At 42.9% G+C, this 16,920-nt stretch overlaps 2 protein-coding genes across 5 annotated transcripts; one reads left to right on the top strand and one right to left on the bottom strand.

Moving 5' to 3' along the window:
* Positions 1-143: 143 nt before the first annotated feature.
* mat2al (methionine adenosyltransferase II, alpha-like) lies at positions 144-9,831 on the bottom strand. 2 transcript variants are annotated; one of them, XM_061263651.1, is made up of 9 exons: positions 9,579-9,831; positions 7,903-7,975; positions 7,446-7,568; positions 6,977-7,089; positions 6,630-6,773; positions 6,039-6,257; positions 5,657-5,839; positions 1,342-1,475; positions 144-715 (listed from the first exon to the last, which is right to left on the bottom strand). In XM_061263651.1, the coding sequence occupies exons 2-9, from the start codon at positions 7,973-7,975 to the stop codon at positions 613-615; spliced, it is 1,092 nt and encodes a 363-aa protein (XP_061119635.1). In that variant the 5' UTR covers positions 9,579-9,831; the 3' UTR covers positions 144-612. The 2 variants fall into 2 exon arrangements, with proteins under 2 accessions (XP_061119635.1, XP_061119634.1); XM_061263650.1 differs by having other exon boundaries at positions 7,903-7,980.
* Positions 9,832-10,938: 1,107 nt separating this feature from the next.
* Positions 10,939-16,001, top strand: si:ch73-234b20.5 (uncharacterized protein LOC449923 homolog). 3 transcript variants are annotated; one of them, XM_061262873.1, is made up of 4 exons: positions 10,939-11,018; positions 11,308-11,340; positions 12,336-12,497; positions 15,156-16,001. In XM_061262873.1, exons 2-4 carry the CDS (start codon positions 11,338-11,340, stop codon positions 15,297-15,299), a joined length of 309 nt encoding a protein of 102 aa, XP_061118857.1. In that variant the 5' UTR covers positions 10,939-11,018; positions 11,308-11,337; the 3' UTR covers positions 15,300-16,001. The 3 variants fall into 3 exon arrangements, with proteins under 3 accessions (XP_061118857.1, XP_061118856.1, XP_061118858.1); XM_061262872.1 differs by having other exon boundaries at positions 10,952-11,064; XM_061262874.1 differs by lacking the exon at positions 10,939-11,018 and adding an exon at positions 11,023-11,041.
* Positions 16,002-16,920: the final 919 nt, after the last annotated feature.

Raw genomic sequence — 16,920 nt, forward strand, 5'->3', positions numbered from 1 at the left:
ATACATTGATTCAGAAACAGTAACACTTAGTTAACACAGAAACAGTAACACTTAGTAACACTTATGCCAGGACTTCTGTCGCTGAAAACAAAGCATTTTATTAAAAAGCATGCATTTGATAAAATCTTTATATTTTTGCCAAATATCAAATTAACATATATGTAGCCCCCTACTGCTTCTGAGTCACTGTTCACATAAATTCTACAGCAGAGTCTATGGGCATGTCAATCTATACCTCGCATTGATTGTTATTATTCATTAATATGACTTTATATAGCTAAAATCTATTCTCAGTATTTAAAATGTATTGTTAATGCAGTTTCCAGTATAAAATAATACTTTATTTCTTACTTGAGTATGAATCAGTAAAAAAGTAAAGTTGCCATGTGTACACAGTTTATATTTCTCAAAATGATTGCACATTTTAGCAGTACCAAATAATATAAATTCCACTGAAAATTAATTACAGATCATTATACATAAATTAATATTGTTGGAAAAGAGATGCATAGCTGCATACGTACATCATCCAATAAAATATGGAATGAATGACTATTACAAAGTCAACACTGATCTATTTCTCAGTCATCTATTTCTCAATCATCCATAGTGTCAAAACTTCAGAGGCTTTGGCTTCTCCCAAGGAAATTCCTCTCTTCCAAAGTGTCCATAACAGGCTGTTTTCTGGTAGATCGGCTTTTTCAAATCGAGTTCCCTGCAAAAGACAGAACAGTCAGGGTTAATTCCAGTTTCATTCAGGAAATTACCAGAATTAAATTCATAAATTGAAAAAATGCTGTTGAATATTATTGTCATTTTTACATCACAAATAACAAATTCATTTCCTGAATTGACTGAACTGAATTGGAATTGGAATTGACCCCAGCCCTTGAAACTTGAATGGTGCTAAACTTTGTCCATTTCAGTTTAAATCCAATGTTATCATAGTTAACACGATTGGCTTAAATTTTTCTGGTATACTGACAGTTTAGTTGGGCCATCATAATAGGTGAATGAGTATTTGTAGAATTAGCATTCATCTTGCAGAACATGTTGAACAGTTTGAATAGTTTGACATCTATTTTAATTAGCTTGAATATGTCTCTCAGGATGGTTGACTTTGCTGTGAATTCGGCACTTTTCACATGGTAACTGATCATGAACTGATCATGAACATGAAGCAGTTCTCATATTTTGTATTGCTATAATGCTATTGCCCTAGAAGGCACTTATGTGCTTCATTCTGTAGGTCACCGTGGCAGCGAAAACCATCTGTCAAATGACTGAAGTGTAATCTATTCCAACTTCACAAAATGAAGAGCAAGAATGAATTAGACTGACCTCAATATGGCTCCTGGACGCAGGTCAAAATTATTCTGCACAATTTGCAGTAGCTCATCTTCGTCCTTTGCAGATGTACCATAGTGGAACACAGAAATAGACAGGGGGTGGCTCACACTGATGGCGTAGGATATCTGAAGCAGAACATAGGAAAAGGAGCTTTGAGAATGATCAACAGAATTCAGAACCATCCTGAAGTACAGTCTGACAGTAACATAGGCAACAGAAAGAAAGCAATCAACATGCTGATATACAGTACATTAGTTTATGTCCATCCATCCATCCATCATCACCCGCTTATCCGGAGTCGGGTCGCGGGGGCAGTAGGCAAAGCCGGGTATTCCAGGCGTCCCTCTCCCCAGCAACGCATTCTAGCTCCTCCTGGGGGATCCCGAGGCATTCCCTGGCCAGGAGAGATATATAATCTCTCCAGCGGGCTCTGGGTCTCCCTCGGGGTCTCTGCCCAGTTGGACGAGCCCGGAAAACCTCCAAAGGGAGGCGCCCGGGAGGCATCCTGATCAGATGCCCGAACCACCTCAATTGGCTCCTTTCGACGCGAAGGAGCAGCGGCTCTACTCCGAGCTCCCTCCGGATGTCCGAGCTCCTCACCCTATCTCTAAGGCTGAGCCCGGCCACCCTACGGAGGAAGCTCATTTCGGCCGCTTGTATACGCGATCTCGTTCTTTCGGTCACTACCCAAAGCTCGTGACCATAGGTGAGGGTTGGGACGTAGATCGACCAGTAAATCGAGAGCTTCGCCTTCTGGCTCAGCTCCCTCTTCACCACAACGGTCCGGTGCAACGCCCGCAGTACTGCTGACGCTGCACCGATCCGCCTGTCAATCTCACGCTCCCTTCTACCCTCACTCATGAACAAGACCCCGAGATACTTGAACTCCTTCACTTGGGGCAAAGACTCGTTCCCAACCCGGAGGGAGCAATCCACCGTTTTCCGGCAGAGAACCATGGCCTCGGACTTGGAGGTGCTGACTCTCATCCCAGCCGCTTCACACTCGGCTGCAAACCGCTCCAGTGCGTGCTGAAGGTCACGGTCCGATGAAGCCAGCAGAACTATATCATCCGCAAAAAGCAGAGATGCGATTCTGAGGTCACCAAACCTGACACTCTCCTCACCTCGGCTGCGCCTTGAGATCCTGTCCATGAATACCACAAACAGGACCGGTGACAAGGGGCAACCTTGGCGGAGTCCAACACCCACCGGAAACGTGCTTGACTTTGTGCCGAGAATGCGGACCCAGCTCTCACTTTGGTTATACAGGGACCTGATGGCTCGTAACAACGGCCCCGGTACCCCATACTCCCGCAGTACACCCCGGGGGACACGGTCGAAAGCCTTCTCCAAGTCCACAAAGCACATGTGGACTGGATGGGCAAACTCCCATGACCCCGCCAGCAACCCTGCCAAGGTAAAGAGCTGGTCCACCGTTCCATGGCCAGGACGGAAGCCACATTGCTCCTCCTGAATCTGAGGTTTGACCGTCGGTCGGAGCCTCCTTTCCAGTACCCTAGAGTAAGCTTTCCCAGGGAGGCTGAGGAGTGCGATACCCCGGTAATTGGAGCACACCCTCCGGTCCCCCTTCTTGAAAATGGGGACCACCACCCCAGTCTGCCACTCTACAGGTACTGTCCCCGACCTCCACGCGACACTGAAGAGGCGTGTCAGCCAAGACAGCCCAACAATGTCCAGAGCCTTCAGCATCTCAGGGCGAATCTCATCTACACCCGGCGACTTGCCACTGAGGAGCAACTTCCGCCAGGGATATAGGTGCAGATTCCCCCGAGTCTTCAGGCTCTGCCTCTTCCACAGAGGACGTGTTGTTCGGGTTCAGGAGCTCCTCAAAGTGCTCTTTCCACCGCCCGACAATATCCCCAGTCCGGGTCAGCAGTTCTCCTCCCCTGCTGAAAACAGCCTGAGACAAGCCCTGCTTTCCCTTTCTGAGTCGTCGGATGGTTTGCCAGAACTTCCTCGAGGCCAACCGAAAGTCCTTCTCCATAGCCTCCCCGAACTCCCATACCCGGGTTTTTGCTTCAGCGACTGCCGAAGCCGTAGCCCTTCTGGCCACCCGGTACCTGGCTTCAGGGGACCCCCGGGCCAGCCAAGCCCGAAAGGCCTCCTTCTTCAGCTTGACGGCCTCCCTCACCGCTGGTGTCCACCAGCGGGTTCTTGGGTTGCCGCCCCGACAGGCACCGATGACCTTCTGGCCACAGCTCCTGCTTGCCGCCTCTGCAATGGAGGCTTTGAACATGGCCCACTCGGACTCCATGTCCCCAGCTTCCCCCGGGATGCGTGAGAAGTTCTTCCGGAGGTGGGAGTTGAAGACCTCGCGAACAGGGGCCTCTGCCAGACGTTCCCAGTTCACCCTCACTACACGTTTGGGTTTACCGGGTCTGTCCGGCAGCCTCCCCGGCCACTTGATCCAACTCACCACCAGGTGGTGATCAGTTGACAGCTCTGCTCCTCTCTTCACCCGAGTGTCCAAGACATACGGCCGCAGGTCTGATGATACGACCACAAAGTCGATCATCGATCTTTGGCCTAAGGTGCTCTGGTACCAAGTACACTTATGAGCTACCCTATGCTCGAACATGGTGTTTGTTATCGACAATCCATGGCCAGCACAGAAGTCCAATAACAAAACACCGCTTGGGTTCAGATCAGGCAGGCCGTTCCTCCCAATCACCCCCCTCCAGGTTTCTCCGTCACTGCCCACGTGAGCGTTGAAGTCGCCCAGCAGAATTATGGAGTCTCCGGGTGGCACCCTTTCCAGGATGCCGCCCAGTGATAATTGTGCATAAGCACAAATGACAGTCAGAGCCTTCCCCCCAGCGACACGTAGTCGCAGAGAGGCGACCCTCTCGTTCCCCGGGTGGAACTCCAACACAGTGGTGCTCAGCCGGTGGCTTGTGAGTATCCCCATACCTGCCCGGTGCCTCTCACCTTGAGCAACTCCAGAAAAGAACAGAGTCCAGCCCCTCTCCAGGAGTTTGGTTCCGGAACCAGTACTGTGCGTGGAGGTGAGCCCAACTATATCTAGTTGGTACCGCTCCGCCTCCCGCACTAGCTCCGGTTCCTTCCCCACCAGAGAGGTGACGTTCCACGTCCCCAGAACCAGTCTGCGATGCCGAGGATCAGCACGCCCGGATCCCCGCCTTTGCCTACTGCCCGTTGGACAAGGCACCCGACTCCGATGCTGACCCCTGCAGGCGGTGAGCCCACAGGGCGGCGACCCCACGTGACCAGTTCGGGCTGTGCCCGGCCGGGCCCCATGGGATAAGGCCCAGCCACCAGGCGCTCGCCGACGAGCTCCCCTCCCGGGTCTGGCTCCAGCAGGGGGCCCCGGTTTCCCTTTTCCGGGCGAGGTAACTGGGTCTTTGTGTGGCCGTATCATGGGAGTCTTTGAATCGCTCTTAGTCCGGCCCCTCCCCCGGGACCAATTTGCCTTGGGAGACCCTACTGGGGGCTAACAGTGCCCCCGACAACCTAGCTCCCAGGATCACCGGGACACACAAACCCCTCCACCACGTTAAGGTGGTGATTCCTCGGAGGGGCGATTCCTCTGAGTTTAGTTTATGTGTACATGGGAAAATGGTTCAGAACAGCAAATCTGCCAGTTTACTGAACCAAAAATCTACCATGCTACTGACCCTTTTTGGAGGTAAACACCTTCCTCAGAATACAAGACCTAAAAGATAAAACTCCATTCAAGGTACAGACCAATTCGTCAAACTCAGTTGAATGTACCTGTATGTAAATTATGGACAATTCATTTATGATTAAAGGTACCTAACATGATCAAAAAGGATTCTGTCAGGAAACATTTCATAGTCACAACAGCATTACAAAACACAGAATTAAATAAGGATCTAATAATCCTATATACATATCACCCTTGGACAGGTAATGATTAGGCTGGAATATACTTTTAGCAGTAGTTTGTATGCTGGAACAATGTGAAACGGACATTAACTGCATATTCAACAGATATGACATGAAATCACCCTGAAATGTGTACTATCCTCTATTCTGTTTCCATTGGTTACAGTACTTCAACACATGGTGAACCATTAGGGCAGTAGCATTATTGTAGCATTATGGCTATGGAACTAAACTCAAAGTTAGTCGGTTTGATTCCCAGATTGATTCAAAATGTAATGTGTCAGACCCCCTGGATAGGAGTGTGCTAAATGCTGAAATAAAATGTGATTTATGTATTGTGTTAAACAATATACCCCTTTTCCCTAAAAATAATAATTATATTTTTTCCGGTGTGTATCTGAGCTCGTCTGTAGCTCACCTGGACCAGAACTCTCCTGCAAAGCTTGGCCTTAACAAGGGACTTGGCCACCCAGCGGGCTGCATACGCTCCAGAGCGGTCCACTTTCGAGCAGTCCTTCCCAGAGAACGCACCCCCCCCATGGCCACCCCAGCCACCATACGTGTCCACAATTATCTTCCGCCCTGTAAGTCCTGCATCGCCCTGGTCAGGGACCAAAAACAGAAACTGATGGAAGAGACTAACAATCTCTGCCTGTGAGCTACACCATGACTGGTAAGAGCCCGTTCTATTCTTCCGTGCTAATGAAATTGCCTTAATTTATTGAGCTTAAGGCACATTGAAAGTTTATACAATATTTGCCATAACTCATAAGCAACAAACAGACACAACTTTGCCACACCTGTGGACCCCCCAAGAGGAACTTCCCACTGGGCAGAAGGTGATAGATGGTTCTGTCATCCAGATACTTGGCTGGGATCACTGGTCGAATCACCTTCTCCATCAGGGCGCAGCGGATCTCCTGCAGACTGACGTCAATGCTGTGCTGGACTGATATGACCACCGTATGGACGCGCACTGGCTCCATGGCGCCCATATTGTCCCGGTATTCCACTGTCACCTGTTAACAGTAATCATTAACAGAGCACAAAAAGTTCAATCATTTTAGAACCACTGATTTTACTTCTTACGTGAAATCGGAATGAAAAGCTGAATGAACAAAACTACCTAACCTGTGTGTATAAAGAACTGCAAATTAAATATTAAGAGAACGCAATTTAGTTCTGTTTACTGACAATGTGCTATTAACGAACATGAACATTAAACCATCTGCCAGTGAATTTTCACCTTGTTGCATCACACTCCATGAGCAGTGACCACTCACTCTTCTGTAAACACAGGAAATATCAGAATATGGTCTGAAGTTTCTAGATATTTTTTTAAACACTTGTGCAGAGAAGAATGTGCATAATGTCCATGTGCATAAAATGACCTGTGTTTTTGAGTCTGGTCTTATCCAGGGGCATACCCCATTGCAATACAGCTCCTTCATCTTTGCATTGAGCTTATGAGAAAGGAGAATGGTTAATGGTATGCACTCCTCTGTTTCATCAGTGGCATAGCCAAACATCAGACCCTGTGAGAAAACAGAAGAAGATTTCTTCAGCCAAGGTCAGACTAAATATACAACACAACATTTCACATTTTAATTTGTTTACCTCAAGATTCTGTTAGTAAATGTTAGATCCTCTGTGTTTCCTGGGACTGGCTGAACGTGATTTATTATCATATAATTCTCCCATGTTACTGTGTATCAAAGGCAAAGTTTGAACCACATACTTGGTCTCCAGCACCAATGTCCTCCTCACTCCTGCCCTCAAACACACAGTCAGTGATCTCCGGGCACTGGGGTTCAAGGGCCAGAAGGACATTGCAGGTCTTATAATCAAAACCTGCAGGAGAGCGCACAACAATATAAACCTTCAAATATATTTCTGCTGTCTGTATTATAAGTAAGTATTATACTGGAAAAAAATTGAGATGGTCCCAAATATAATCTAACATATAATGCCCAGAGAATGACCTTTAATATGGTAAGTGCTAAGGTGAAAGTTATAAAAATGGAATGAGTCAGCAATGACTTGCAAATACTTGTGTCGTATTATTTCTAAATGTTGTAAATGTTTCCTTTATAGTTATGAGACTTAACCCTGAACTGTTCAGATCTGGTCATATGTAACTGTAGGACATATACAGTGCAGAATTATTCAATAAATATTTTATCATCCCAATTTGTGAAATATGTTACCTTTGGATGAATCATCATATCCAATACTTTTAACAGTATTTCTAACCACTGTCGGGATATCCACATCTGCTTTTGATGAGATCTCCCCACACAGTAAGATCATGCCAGTCTTCGCCACACATTCTGCAGACACAATCGAAAATAGGTACTTTTCAACTGTCACAAAGTTGATCAAAACACATTTTTAAAACAGGAGTTCAAAGTCAATATATTATCATAGCTACAAGGCAATTTTTATTTCCAATGCTAGATAGCAGTATATAGCAGCAATACTTTATCTGCCAGCCAGGATGTGAGGCTAATCAAACTGCTGGCACACTTCATATCTGAATCATCACAATTTCACTTATCTGAAAGGCCAAGGTCTGTAAGGCTGTATTGGCATTATTCCAAAATTATTCCAAAATGGGGATGCAGTGTATTATTTGTCTGTTTTGTTTTTGCCAAAGGAACTTACCACAGGCCACTTTTGAGTCCGGGTCCTGAGCCAGGTGGGCATCAAGCACAGCATCGCTGATCTGGTCACACATCTTATCTGACAGAAAGACACATTCAATAACCATTGGAACTCAGTCAAACCCAGTCAAAACCAACAGGTACCTTACTCAGCTGCATATGCTTCTAGGGTTAATGCCAACATTGAAAACTGCAACACAAAAGGTCATACTGCAGCACTGTCAAAAACCATCATACTGAAGCAAAATGACCCAGTTGTTTGAGTTCTCCACACTTATTTAACAATGGATCACATTATTAATCTGTATGTAAATTATGTTTAATAATGGGTAATGTACAGTGGGATCCAGAATTATTGGCACCCCTGATTGGCAATGCACAAAAAATACTTCACCACCATATTTATAAATACCCACCACCATATTTCACTGTGGGCATGACACAGATGCTTTATCTGACCAAAACATTACATCTTGGTCTCATTCGGTCATTTAAAGTCTGATTGAACAAAGGTGCTGTTGTCAGATGAGACCAAATTGAACAAAGCTGCTTTTGTCAAATACAGCATTGGTATATTTGGCATTGAAACAGAGATTCATAAAAGGAGATTTTCATACCCATGGTGAAATTTGGTGGTGGGTCAGTTAATTTCAGAGGTCCAGGGACACTGGGTAAAATCAATGGTATAATGGATTCCATCAAGTATCAGGCAATTTTGGCTGACAATGACCCTAAGCATACCGCAAAATCCAGACAGAAGTTGTTCTGTAACAACAAATTCTATGTTCTGCAGTAACAACTAAGGCCCCAGACCTCAATCCAATTTCTTTATTAAATTAATTAATTTTACTTGGTTTCATTGAAACATTAATAAAGTACAATAATTGAGTTTCTCAGTAATCATATTCATATTTTTAAATGTCAGTATTTTTCGGGATTGCCAGTCAATGGTGCCAATAATTCTGGAGCTCAGGTTTTTTAAGGGTCTTGAGGGACCTCGGATAGGGCTACGGCTCCCTGACTGAGGTAAAACTACATGTAGGCTAATAAGGCCTAGGCCATGTTTGATGGCTACTGTACGTCGGCCTAGGTGCACATGTCAAGCAAAAATAAATAAATAAAATGTTTAAAAAAAACTTTTGCGACTGGCCATACTCAAATAGCTAGAACAAAAGACAAAGGCACGCACAGTACTACAGTAGCTCAATATTACAGTATTACTGTAGCTAGCATGATGGGAGCTCATGTAAATTATGTATAAGCAGCTTGCGTTGCTATAGCAAACGCTTACAGGTGATGTTTTAGGCATGTTAGGACGTGCCTACACGAGATTCATTCGGGATGGTCAATATGGCCTAATTTAAGACATTTACAATATCAAGTTCAAAACGAAAACGAATCATGATTAGCGAACAAGTTCTGCTTATGAACAAAGCAAGCTAATGTTTTATAACTTGTCTGCACATGTCTGTGAACTTGTTTGTTCGGTGGCTAGCTTGCTGCATCAAAATAACATCATACTAAGTTATCTTGAGTAGGCTGCTATACATACATGAAACGCATAGTTAAAGAGCGCTATAGATGCCTTTTAGCGTAGGTTAGGGTAGCTAGTTGTCATGAACTAACACATAACGCCAGATCACTCAGATAAACAGAAATTACAGAAACCTGACTGACCCGAATGCCCTTCCCCTACAGATTCGGATGTGAACAGGAATGTCTTTCCGCTGGAGTTGCTGGACCCGCTGTGGTTCATTTTCTATTATCTACGTACACACAGAATTTCAACTGGTTATCTCCGAACTGAACAGTCAAAGAAAGTCTGCACGACTGGGTCAGAGTATAAATTAGCGGCCCTTCGTTTTACTACGTAAATACTGCCCACCCAAGCAAGCTAACAAATCTCTCTCCAGTCCACCCATACGTTATATCAGCCTTCTTGCTCTTCTATTGGTCGACTACCGGCAATGTGAGCCAACCTATGAATACAACGTGACACAATTATTGGAATGTGGCCAAGTCTGATCCTATTTTCATACGGTCTACGGTCTGATCACTGAAATGTAGCTACATGGTTAGCCTACAGCTCTCTTACCAAGTAACTTATACTGCTGGTATTAAAATCCTTATTTACTGGAAGGAATGTGTTTACGAATTAGCGACGCCAAAAAAATGACTACATAATACTCTTTCCCTGTATATGCTTGCCAATCACATTAAACACCCCACTTACACACTATGCATCATAGAGGGCATACTGTTAATAAAATATGTCAATGTATGTTTGCCAATCTTTTAATAATGTGAAGGTCACTGAACGTGTAACCTATTTTCTCATAAAGGGCTTGATTTACCAAAACCTTTGTGGAGTTATTTTAAGTTATTTTAAGTTGAAAAAAAAAAGTATTGATCATCATATTTGTTTTGCACCAATCATTGGTTGTGTTAATAGTTTTGCTTGTAGTAAAAGTTTTTGCATTATGTTAAAGGTCCCTCAAGGTGTGTCAAGGCTCAGAAAGTTTTGGAACCACTGCCCTATAATCTATCCCCATCGTTTTACCCTGTGTTTCTGTAGCAGAATTTGAAGGCATACTATGCAGGATTTTCAACTTGAAAATATGATAAAATTTTCCTGTTCAGTCCTTATGCACCTGTGTCGGTGTTCACTTCTGCCCAATACCTTGCTTAGGCCTATCTACCTGTATTTGTCAAAAAAAGGACGTTTCTTGGGGTGACTGGACTGCATCTGAAAAGCATGTAGCCAATGGAGGAGGAGCACAAGGCTGGCTGTAGCATATGTGCATTAGAATCTGCAGCTGGTGGTCAGACTGCGCTCAACCTGCCTACTGCACAGGCCACATGTGGCAATATGTAAAAAAGTGAATCATTTAAATCCCATAAGCCTATAACAAGGAGAGAGACGGTGTTCTTGTGATGAAGCAGAACATTGATGGGTGGGGGGAGGGTTTCATCACATAGCATGACCCACGGAAACAGATGCAGGAAGTGGTCTCACAGTTTTATTGTCTCCAGACCAGCAGGAACTTGTCAACTGCCCTCTGATAAAAGAAAGTGTCCTTTGCCCAGCAGAGTGAGCTCAATGCTGAACTGAATCAGGTGCTGGGACTATTACATATTAGGTCAGAACACAGATAACAGACATGTAAGCAGCCAATGACGGGCCTCAGTTTCAGCAGCCGTGGGTTAATGTGTAATCTGGCAGGGTGGGGCATTTGCTTGCAGGAAACTCGTGCTAAATTGTCTGTACCTGTTTATTGAGACTCGTGTTATAGCCTGTAGCTGCGTTTTTTGCTTCTGCTTAGTACTTTTAGTATCGGACTATGGTAATACGCTTGGGCACATCCTTGTGAAACATTAACTGTCAGTTTGATCATTTGCTGTTCAGTATTCAGTGGAGGTAACAGACATCACAGACATGGTAAGTGTACGTTTTTTAAAACTTGCTAATGTTTCAAAAGGGAAGTGTACATTAGTCACTTGTCCTTTGGCGAAAACAGCAGATCCGTTTGAAATGTTTGCATTGCAGTTAGTGCTGCCATTTAAAGGTACAGCAACCAGGAACAGAATAAAGCACAATACTACCATGAGAGTAAGATATTACCAGCACACACTACAATGATTGGATGGTATGAGTATCTGTATTGAAATCCTGAAGTGAATTTCTGAAAAAGATGTATTTTAAATGTAGATAACATTTATCATTCAGAAAGCAGTTCCAAAAAACTAATTGAATAAAAGAAGGAAATAATTCAGAAGAAATGAGGAACCTGTATTTAAGTACACGCTAATATGAACAGTTTGAATGAGAACAGCAACAAAACTTGTAGAGTAGTGTGAGTGGTAAACAGAGGTGAATGAGTAAATTTCACTAAATTGTTAAACAGGAAATAGCTGTACAAAGAAATGCCATTTGGCAATATTATAACTACTATATTGCCAAATGGCATTTCTTTGGACTGAACAATGTCTGTACTGTGTGAATACACATACTGTGAGCTCTGTTTTGTTCTTCACTATGTTGCGTTCAAGTATGTTTTCTTATCCAATTTTAGATTTGTAACGAACCAGTTCACATGTGGTTAAAGTGCAGATTCTCAGAACAGTATTTTCACACAGGATGTTTAACCTCGGTAAACATACATGTGACACTAATAAAACCCATGTGCTAAGACCAAGGTGCATTTGGGGATGATGCTTTTATATAGGACATATAAAACAATCCTTAATGCTTGTGTTTGTATAGAACTTGCCTTTTGACATTACATACTGTATGTTATTCAATGTTTTGATTATTGTTCTCAGTTGTTGGTTTCATGTACAATTTGCATGCTATTCTCAATTTCCAACTGGGAATGTGGTACATTTTAGAGGAACCATGCTCATTTTATGCTGTTATTTTCTCCTCTCTTACAGGCTGACACAACGGCACAACCAGCACCACCAACCAAGCTTAATCAGGTTCAAGATCAAGTCAATGATGTCAAAGTAATCCTGAAGGACAACATAAACAAAGTTCTGGAGAGAGGAGAGAAACTAGATGATCTGATTGATAAAACTGATGACCTCCGGGCAACTGTAAGTCTAAAATGACAAATGTTATTTCCTTAATAAGGCTCCATACAACATATTTATGAATGAAGTCAAACATTATTGCCCTCTCTCATCCTAATGTGGGCCTTAGAAGCCTTTGTTAGAAAGAACCATGCACTTGAAAATATACAGACCCCTTCATTTTCTGCACACTTTATTGTGTTGTAGATTTCATTTTAAATTGATAAAATTGCTTTTTTTTTTGCCCATCAATCTACACTCTATAACCCATAATGACAAAGTGAAAACATGTTTTAAGAATTTTGAAATTCGTTCAGACCCTTAATTCAGTACTTTGTAGAATCGCTTTGGCGACAAGTACAGATTAATGTATTCTTGGGTAAGTCTCTACAAGCTTTGCACACCTGGGTTTGGGCAGTGTATCCCAATATTCCTGGCAGAACCTTTCAAGCTCTGTCAGATTTTATGGGAAGCAGTTTAAGTCTGGTCTTTGGCTGGGCCGCTCAAGGACTGTCAAAGATTTGTCCCGAAGCCTCTCCAATATTGTCTTGGCTGTATGGTTTGGGTCATTGTCATGCTTAAAGGTGAACCGTAGCCCCAGTCTGAGGTTGCGTGCACTCTGGAGCTGGTATTCTTCAAGGACCTCTTCGTATTCAGCTGCATTCATCCTTTCCTCAATTCTGACCAGTTTCCCAGTCCCTGCCACTGAGAAGCACCCCCATAGCATGATGCCGCTACCATTATGCTTCACTGTGGGGATGGTATTAGCTAGGTAATGACCAGTAGTGCTTGGAATTCTGCTAAACAAATTTTGTCTAATCAGACCAGATAATCTTTTTCCTCATGCTCTCAAAGTGCTCTGGGCTATCATATGCCTTTTACTCAAGAGTGGTTCCTGTCTAGCCACTCTACCCCAAAGGCCTGATTGATGGAGTGCTGCTGAGATGGCTGTCTTTCTGGCAGGTTCTCTCATCTCAGCAGAAGCTCTGTTAGAGTGACCGTTAGGTTCTTGGTCTACTCAGTTTTGCTGGACAGGCAACTCTAGGAAGAGTCCCGGTGGTTCCAAACTTCTTCCATTTCACTATTATTGAGGCCACTGTATTCCTGGGAAAACTGAAAGCTTTCCCTTTATCTATGCCTCACCACAATTTTATCATAGACATCTACAGAGAGTTCCTTGGACTTCATGGCTTGGTTTTTGTCCTGACATGCAATGCGAATTGTGGGACCTTATATAAACAGGTGTGTGCCTTTCTAAACTATATCCAATCAATTGAATTTGCCACCGGTGGACTCAACCCAAGTTCTAGATGCATCTCAAGGATAATTAAAGCAAACAAAATGCACCTGACCACAATTTTGAGTGCCACACAAGGGGTCTGAATACTTATGTAAATTACAGATTTCAGTTTTATTGAGTGTAGATTGATGGGCAAAAATGGCAATTTTATCCATTTATAATTAAATCTACGGGGTGTCTCGGTGGCGCAGCCTGCAGAGCACTGACCGCATGCTCGTTGTGAGCCGCGACGTCAACAGTTCGAATCCGACCGTCTGACAATTTGTTGCATGTCTTTCCCTCTCTCTCGCCCCCATTCTTCCTGTCTCTATATACTGTCCAATAAAGCTGAAAAAGGCCTAAAAAATATGTTAAAAAAATAAAATAATTAAATCTACAACACAATAAAGAATGCAAAGAGTGAAAGGGTCGGAATACTTTCTGAAGCCACTGTATATTGCTCTTATGAGAGAAATATTTCCATTGATTTGTCTTATTGATACAGCCTTTGCTGACAAAAACAATAGAAAGATAGAATGGCAGTCCAGGATCGGGTAGATGGCTGAAATCACTTGCAATATGAGCAGAGGAAATTCCTATATGTCAAGAGAGAGTATGTGAAACATTTCAAAGTGGAGCTAAAATGTTTTTGGATGGAATAAATGTGTATTTTTATCTGTACTTTGATCATATATTTCCAAAATGTTAGGCTGTGGTGATTACAGAGATGTTTAACAAACAACCCAGATTCTGTTCCCATGCTTATTCTAACCTCTTAACCTTGGGTTTCAGCTCATATTATCTGCAGTAACCATATAGTCAGATTTCCTTCCAGCCTTCTACTTAAGTTGACCCGAGACTTAACCAGTCTTATTATGCATTTTCATCCTCTTCACAGATCAGAAAATAGTTACGGCATGCTCCGTTCTGATGTCAGGGACAGAGCAAAAGTTCAAAGATAGTTTTAATTTTTCTCAATAATAGTTCAGTATGTTTTGATTGTCCCAGACAGTTTTCTGTGCAATGAAGGATACTTTAGATACTTGCAGAAGTTTATGACCAACAGCCTGGTACATTTTTATCAGGACTTTGAAAAATAATTAACATTGTAAACAATTACAAATATCAGTTTTCCATATCATGCCAGTGCTTCTTTTTGTTCTTAAAAGCAACAGTCTCATGTGGTTTCATGTGCCATAAGAGGCAGTTCTAACTGAAAAAAAGATTTAACCAAATTTTTGAGGAATAATCAGGTAATGTACACATGCACAACCTCCAGAGGCATACAAACAATCTTTTATTGTTCTTCCTGTAGACTAGTGGTTATCCTAAGGGAACTGTGACAGGTTGCACTTTGCTGTGAAAACAACCTTTATAAAATTATACTTTTTCTTTATTTTCAGGCAGATTCCTTTCAGAAGACATCCACACGGGTGGCGCGAAAATACTGGTGGAAAAACATAAAGATGATGATAATCATAGGTGTGATTGTGGTGATCATCATTGTCCTCATCTGTCTGTTTGCCAGTGGTGTCATTCCCACTTAAGCATCAGGCCAAACAATGTTAGCCATTTAGACTTTACTAATGTCATTGTATGATTGTACAAAAATGCATCTGCTTTGGTTGACTGCTTTTGAGCCTGACGTTGTAATTCGGGCAAGAGAATGAAGGCCTGACCAGTCTTATACCTTTCCTGGGTCTTCAGTCATTCCTATTCTTTCATAGTTTTTGAGGTCTGATTTTGACGTTCTTCCACAGATTATTTTTCTAAAGTAAACTTTGTAAACTTTCGGAAATGCACACTCCTATACAGCCACATTCAAAGCTGCAATCTCTGCGGCTGATGCATGCAGGGCACACTGCCCTCCAAATCGTGCAATGTCTCCAGCTGCTTCTTTTTCACACTTGTCAAGTTTGCACAGACACGAGGAAGACATTTCATGTACAGCGTCAGCAAGAAGTCTGATGGCACCCAATCTGGTGGGGGGGTGGGGGTGGCTGGGGTGCCTTTGGGGAGGGACGTGGCATGTGTCAACAAACCCTCCCCTGGGCTGTTACAATACTGGCACAGTCAGGATTCGACCTCAGACCATGGCCCATCCACGCGCTACAACTGTGCACCATTCTTTATTCTTAAAAAAAAAAGATCATTAATTTTGCATGCATGCTGTGGTATTGCCATTTCAAGTTTATTAGTAATACAGACTGAAATTTTGAACAATAAATTTGAATTGATACTCAAATAAATGTGTAATACTTTTATACGAACCCAGACAGCACACTGAAAGGCACACTGATAGTTCTGTGGGAGGTAGCAATTGAAATTGTACTTTCAGCGCACTTAGCCCTGGTTATGGGTATGCACTTTGTTGTATGTCGCTCTGGATAAGAGCGTCTGCCAAATGCCAATAATGTAATGTAAAGGTAGTCGTGACAGTGTGGAAGTAGATTTCCCATTACTAAGATGTAACGACCGCATCGCTTAACACTGCTTAATCAGATTTGTTTGGGAAAGAATCAAGCATCATATCAAGCATCAAACAAAACCCATTGTTTTTTGACATAGGCATAGAACAAAAAAATCACTGGAAATATTTTTCCTTTCAACTTGTATTCAACTCTTTTGAAAACAATATTTTCTTTGCTATATTTATTTGCTCTGTTTTCTTTGATAATTTTGACACAAATCCAATTCAGCATTAAGCAAAATAGCTGCTAAATCTTAGTTATATATCTGTATTGATTTTATCAGGCAATTTTGGCAGAAAATCTGGTTGCCTCTGCCACAAGGCTGAGACTTGGCTGAAGGTAGACTTTCCAGCAAGACAATGACTGAAATCACACCTCAAAATCCACACAGAAATGGTTACATGACAACAAAGTGAATGTTCTGCAATGGCCATCTCAGGTGCTTAACCTCAATCCAATCAAAAAAACTGTGGGCTGAACTGAAGAGGGCAAATCCACAAATGTGAAGGATCTTGCAAGGATGAATCTTGAATCTGATCTTGGCAGCAATTGGCAGCCAGTGGAGTGACTTCAGCAGGGGCTTGATGTGTGAGAAGGGGGAGGTTTAAGACAACCACATTCTCAATGAACTGTAGCCGCTGAATGGTGCAGGCTGGCAGACTTGTAAACAGGGAGTTGCAGTTGTCAACCCAGGAGA

Source organism: Conger conger, chromosome 12 (assembly GCF_963514075.1).
Source record: "Conger conger chromosome 12, fConCon1.1, whole genome shotgun sequence".
NCBI classification, from domain to species: domain Eukaryota; kingdom Metazoa; phylum Chordata; class Actinopteri; order Anguilliformes; family Congridae; genus Conger; species Conger conger.